Source organism: Rhinolophus sinicus, linkage group LG15, assembly GCF_036562045.2.
Source record: "Rhinolophus sinicus isolate RSC01 linkage group LG15, ASM3656204v1, whole genome shotgun sequence".
In the NCBI taxonomy this organism is placed as follows: Eukaryota; Metazoa; Chordata; class Mammalia; order Chiroptera; family Rhinolophidae; genus Rhinolophus; species Rhinolophus sinicus.
Genome location: NC_133764.1, coordinates 2,023,783 through 2,030,129, shown reverse-complemented (window position 1 = coordinate 2,030,129; position 6,347 = coordinate 2,023,783). Strand labels below are relative to the sequence as shown.

Below are 6,347 nucleotides of genomic sequence, written 5' to 3'. Positions count from 1 at the left end.
ATTTCACTTATCATTTTTTTAAAATGTGGCTATTAGAAAATTTAAAATTAGATATGCAGCTCGCATCCTATTTCTTTGGATAGTGCTGGATTCCTGGTGGGAAGGGACCCCAGTCTGCTTCAAGGAAGCAGAACCAAGCAGGTAGTGGCAGTTCCAATCCACGGTGACAGCACTGTAATGTCTGGGCTAGCTTCGAAGATGGAGAACCCTGCAGAACGTCCAGATGAAGGACTTCTGTTGTCAACGGAACAGACAGTGAAACACGGAAGTACTGCCTTAGCTGGCAAAGTGCGGTTGGAGATCAAGGCCCAGCGACACTGCAAGGATTTGGACAGCTCAGCTCGTCGCTCCGCCCCTCTGCAGCAGAGCTCAGGCCGGTGCAAACCGGTCCAGTGCCCTGACGGACACCCCCCGTCACCCAATCATCTGCATGGCCCCACCTCCCCACTTCTCGGTGGGAAACCGGGAATGTCAATTAGCCCCAGTCCCGGGAGGTGGTTCTGAACCAGATGGACTACACTGACAGCTAACGAAAAGGCTGCTGGTGCCACTGGACATTCGGCGACCAATCGCATAAGTGCGGGGGCGGGCCCTCGTTAACTCCAACCTCCTGCGGCCCTCTGCGGTGCGGTTTGTCCAGGAGCCTGCGGGCACCGGAGGAGGAGGGAGAAGGGGGTGGGGCGGGGCCTGAGGGGGCTGGAGCATGCGCAGTGTGGCGCCCGCGACCGGCCCGGGATGACGTAGTCCCAGCCCGCGGCGTCCGCGCCCCGCCCCGCCCTCCGCGAACCCGGGGAGCGCTGCGCGGGCGGCGTCTGGCAAGCCGTCACCTCCCCCTCCGCGGCCGTGCAGCACCATCTTTGTCCGCCGCCCGTGCTTTGTGCGCGCGCCAGACCCTTGGCCTGCCGGGGTCCGCCGCCGAGCAGCCCCCGCGCCGCGCTGGCGTCGTCCTCGTCCCCCTCGCCGCCCCCCGCGCGCGGCCGGGCCTTGCCCCCCATGGTTTCCCGGCCCGAGCCGGAGAGCGAGGCCATGGACGCGGAGCTGGTGGTGACGCCGCCGGGCTGTTCGCACCTGAGCAGCTTCAAGGTGGACAACTGGAAGCAGAACCTGCGGGCCATCTACCAGTGCTTCGTGTGGAGCGGCACGGCGGAGGCCCGCAAGCGCAAGGTGAGCCCCTCCCCGCCTCCCCACGTCCCGACCTGCGGGCTGGGCCGGGGGCCGGAGGAGACCCCTCGCTGCAGCGCTGCCTGGCACGCGCGGGAGGGGGTGGGGGGCGAGGGAGAGGTAGGGATGGCTCGTTAGCCTGCCGCGTACCCACCCCGGGCCGCGCACGCCGGGAGTGGGGTGGGCTCGAGCGTATTCTTCTCTTTTTTCATTCCCCTCCCCCACCCTCGCCCCCACCCCCTCCCCTCCTTCCCCCGCCGCCTCTCCCTTCCCCCGAGTTCCTCCGCTTCTGGCCGCGGGGCTGGGAACTGAGCAGGGGCGGGGTCTCGGGAGCGTGTCCAATTTCGGGGATGGGCGCGTGCAGGTCTGGAAGGGGCGGCTTTCTCTCCCCAGGGTTGCGTTGGAATCGTGGTACCGAGGAGTCAGGGGCCCGACGTTCCAGCGCGAGGCCCCTCGGAGGAATCCTCTAGGCTGGGAGGGTTCGGGGTCGGGATGCGTGCACTGAGAAAAAATAAGACGAAAACCTAGTAGGGGACGAAGGTTATCTGGGGCCAGTGTGGTGGTCTGTGACGGGTCAGTTCCCTGCCACCATCTTGAGTTTGCGTTACATACCGGAGTGTCCCCTTGGATTACCTGCGCCGAGGGAACGGAACCGTGTGTCAGGGCTGGGGCTGTTAGGGTGTGGTTACCACTGTGCTTGACTGAAACGCCCCACCGGGTCCAGGGTCTACAAGAATATAGGGAGATGGCTTTTTTGTGTGTGTGCCATTTCAGGTTTGGGCGTGGCAGTTAGAAATGTAGCGAGTCAGGGCCCTTGAGAGCCGTATCTAGGAAAGCCGCATCCTTCTGAGCACAACCGTATAGTTGGTGGAAGCGCTTGTACCCGGCGATGAAGGAGTGGGTTTAAAAGAAAAGGTTGGTCTGAGGGGAGGGTGGGACTTGGCGTGCTTTCTACCGCGTGAGAGTCTTAGCAAGAACCTGATCGCTTCCGTGAGACACCGAAGAAATAATGTTTAGTGTTAAGTTATTTTTCAGGTATACATCCCATCCAAGCGATTAGATTTATCAGTCATTTGGAAATAAGGAAATAATGGTATTCTTTCCCCTTAATCTGAATAAACCTTGGTTTTACAACTAAACGCGGTTTTGCAATTTACCATCTGAGTTTGGGAGTCCTTAGGCAATTTCCACTCGAGTAGCATGTTTTTTAATGGGAAAAGTAACATTTGCTGATTTGGAGGTAATGTTAAACTTAACTTTTTTTTTATCAGTCGTGGTGTTGGGAAGCAGTCAATACCTCTTAGAATGAACTAAAATCAGAGATGAAACAGATTTACATTAGGATCGAAGTGGAATTCTTGCGAATGAAATTGTGTGTCCTTAAAGAGAAAATCTATCCCACTGAAACCGGTGCTCTCCAGGTGATGATCTTGTTACTGTGCTGCAGCTTGGTCAACATTTATGTGATACAAGATTCAGCTCTACTGTTTTAAGTAGGGAATCCCCTGCTCTCTTCCTTCTTCACTCCCCCGCCCCTTCCCCTGTAATTTTTAACAAAGTTGGGAGTCAGGTTTAACCCATCCTTTGTCTAATTTTCTAAAGAAAGGAACAACTTTTTTTTGATGTCTATGGCTTGGATTAGTCTTTTAATGTCAGTTGCTTAGTTTGAAAGCTGTTGAAGAAACAACTTGAGCTATAGACAGACAAGAGGTGGTGATAAATATCTCTTTGAAAATTCAGGTCAGTATTGCAGTACCTTTTTGGTAGTATACCAACCGTGAACCAAAACATCCTTCATCTGTTCTCGGAATTTTAGGGGGATCTTTTTCCTGTATCATTGTGGGTCTGGTGTAACTGCATTTCTAGCACTCTAGTGGAAGAGTTGGTTTGAAAAATAGTTTAACCCTGATGATTAATAGTGAATAATCTGTTTTATTTAAAGTTTGCACAGGATTCTCAGCAGATCTATAAGCTTAATACATTTTTGTTTTTAACCATAAGTTTCCTACAAAGATATGTCAACTTAAGTTACAATCTTTGTAAACAAATGCTCTGTGTGAGATTGACACTGCTACAGTGTAACTACAGAAATGAATTCCTGGGTGAACGGGAAAATTTTTTTAAGTTTTCTTATCTAAGTACAGGTGGTTATAGTTTTTGTATCCAAACTTTGATTCTTCTTTTCACAGGCAGAGAGTGAGAAGAACAGGGTCAGATTTTATAACTTTCTGCCTGCTTTAGGCTTGAATTGCACTACTGACTGTAAAAATGTTTCTATGATTCAGGACTGAGTGCTACCACCGTGGCCTGTCCTGTGCATTTCTGACATGTGGTAAATATAACAAGTGTCTTGCCACATAAGGGTTTGTATGTGAAGGTAGAAATTAGCAATAAAAATATCAATGATTTTCAGTTCTGTTGGCTGTTATGACTTAACATAGTCTGCTATATTTTGAACATACACTTCGGAGTACAGGTAATGTTTTTTACATAATTTCTTTCTTTGAACCATTTCTGTGATTAAAATTTTACAGCAACTTAATTCTCAAAACACAGAGCCTTATTTGTAGCTATAGCTATACTTTTACCAAGTACCTGTATGTTTTACCACAAGTGAAGAAGAGCTGTCAAACATACTGCTAGTAATTTTGGACCATTGAGTCTGGTTTAATTTGGGCAGTAATCTGGAGGACAGAAAACTGCTTTTGAGTTTTTTAAAGCACAGTTTAGGGCTTAAAGCAACTCTTTGGGTAGAAATTCTTAGGAAAATTTTTTTTGTTTGGGAAAGGGGCTAGAAAGAAGGATATCTATCAGGGAAGTGATAGGTAAGAGGCCAGAGGGCTCTAAGATCCAGAAGTAATACCTTACTCTAGCATGCTTTTTCTTTCTTTGCTTTTTTTTTAATTTTAAGGCATAACACCAAAAAATGATTGAATTATTTTGCCCTTTTTTGACATTCAATATTTTATATTAATTTCAGGTGTACAGCATTAGTGGTTAGACATTTATACAATTTAAGAAGTGATCTCCCTGACTAGTCTAGTACCAACCTGGCACTATACATAGTTACCACCATATTATTGACTATATTCCCTATGCTTTACTTTACACCCCCAGGGCTGTGTTGTAACCACCAGTTTGTACTTCTTAATTCTTTTATGTTTTTAATGCTGCGCCCCAAACCCTCTCCCATCGATCACCCAGATAAATATAGTACCCATCTGACACTGTATATAGTTATTACAATACTGAGCATTTTCCTTATGCTGTACCCTACATCCCCATGACTACTGTGTAACAACCTATTTGTACTTCTTAATCCCTTCCCTATTTTCACTTACCCCCCCAGTCCCCCCTCCCATCTGGCAACCATCAAAATGTTCTCTGTATCTATGAGTTTGTTTCTGTTTTGTTTATTTTGTTACTTAGATTCCACATATAAGCCAAATCACATTGCATCTGTCTCTCTCTGTCTGGCATACTCCACTGAGCACAGTACCTTTCAGGTCCATTCATGCTGCTGCAGATGGCAAGGACCCATTCCCTTCCCTGGCAGAACAATATTCCACTGTATACAGAGGGTGCCAAAAAATGTATACACATTTTAAGAAAGGGAAAAACTATTAAAATTGTAATATTCAATATATACCGATAACAAAAGATGAATACGAGTCATGAGTATACAATTTTTTGGCATCCCCAGTACATGTACCATCTCCTCTTTATCCTTCTTCTATTAATGGACACCCAGGCTGCCCCCACATCGTGGCCATTGTAAACAATGCTGCAATGAACATATGGGTGCGCATGTCCCCTCAAAGTAGTGTGTTGGGTTTCTTTGGATAAATACCCAGAAGTGGGATTACTGATTACTGGGTCCTTCTTGGTTTCTTGTTATAGGCCTTGTTTTAATGTCTATTTTGCTACCCGAGATTTTTGGCTGTTTCCATTTTCATGAAATATCTCTTTTCCATCTCTTTCAGTCTGTGTGTGTCTTTTGATCTGAAATGAGTCTCTTGTAGGAAGCATATGTGAGGGTCTCGTTTTCTTATCCATTTAGCCACCTTATTTTGATTGGAGCATTTAATCCATTTACATTTAAAGTAATTGTTGATAGATATATAGTTATTGCCATCTTATTCATATTTTTGATCTATTTTCTTTTTGTCGTCTTAAAGAAGTCCCTCTAACATTCCTTGTAAAACTGGTTTGGTGTTGATGAACTCCTTTAGGTTTTTCTTGTCTGGGAAGCTCTTTGTCTTTTGATTCTAAATGATAGCTTTGCTGGGTAGAGTAGTCTTGATTGTAGATCCTTGCTTTTCATCACTTTCAATATTTTGTGCCAATCCCTCTGGCCTGCAAAGCTTCCGTTGAGAAATCAGCTGATAGTCTCATGGGAGCTCCCTTGTATGTAACTAACCACTTTTCTCTTGCTGCTTTTAAGATTCCTTCTTTGTCTTTAACCCGTGGCACTTTAATTATGTTGTACCTTGGTATGGGCCTCTTTGGGTTCATCTTGTTGGGGACTCTGAACTTCCTGGGCTTCTGTGTTTATTTCCTTTGCCAGGTTAGGAAAGTTTTCGGTCATTATTTCTTCAAATAGGTTTTTAATTCCTTGTGCTCTCTCTCGTTCTCCTTCTGGTACCCCTATAATGCGTATGTTCATATGCTTGATGTTGTCCCAGAGGACCCTTAAACTGTCCTCATTTTTTTGAATTTTTTTTTTGCTGTTCTGATTTGGGTGTTTTATGCGACCTTATCTTCTAAATTGATGATTTGATCCTCTGTTTCCTCTATTGATTTCCTCTAATGTATTCTTCATTTCAGTTGTTGTATTCTTTATTTCTGACTGGTTCTGTTTTGTTTTCCATCTCCATTTTTAGGTTTCCTATCTCTTTGTTGAAGATCTCCCTGAGATCACTGAGCATCCTTATAACCAGTGTTTGGAACTCTGCGTCTGGTAGAGTTCTTGTCTCCATTTTGTTCAGTTCTTTGGACCTTTGTTTTGTTTTATCATTTGGGACGTGTTTCTTTGTCTCCCCATTTTGGCTGCCTCCCTATGTTTATTTCTATGCATTAGGTAGAGCCTTTATGTCTTCTGGCCTTAGTAGAGTGGCCTTATGTAGCAGGTGTCCTCTGGGACCCAGTGGCACAGTCTCCCTGGTCACCTGAGCTGGGTGCTCCAG

General features: G+C 46.2%; 1 protein-coding gene across 2 annotated transcripts in view; it reads left to right on the top strand.

Moving 5' to 3' along the window:
• Positions 1-604: 604 nt before the first annotated feature.
• USP22 (ubiquitin specific peptidase 22) overlaps positions 605-6,347 on the top strand; it is a 49,764-nt gene continuing 44,021 nt past the window's right edge. The window contains exon 1 of one of the 2 annotated variants that reach the window (XM_074320615.1): positions 605-1,164. In XM_074320615.1, coding sequence (XP_074176716.1) covers positions 994-1,164 — 171 coding nt within the window. In that variant the 5' untranslated portion in view covers positions 605-993. The remainder of the gene's footprint in view (positions 1,165-6,347) is intronic. The other variant, XM_074320616.1, reaches the window with a different exon arrangement.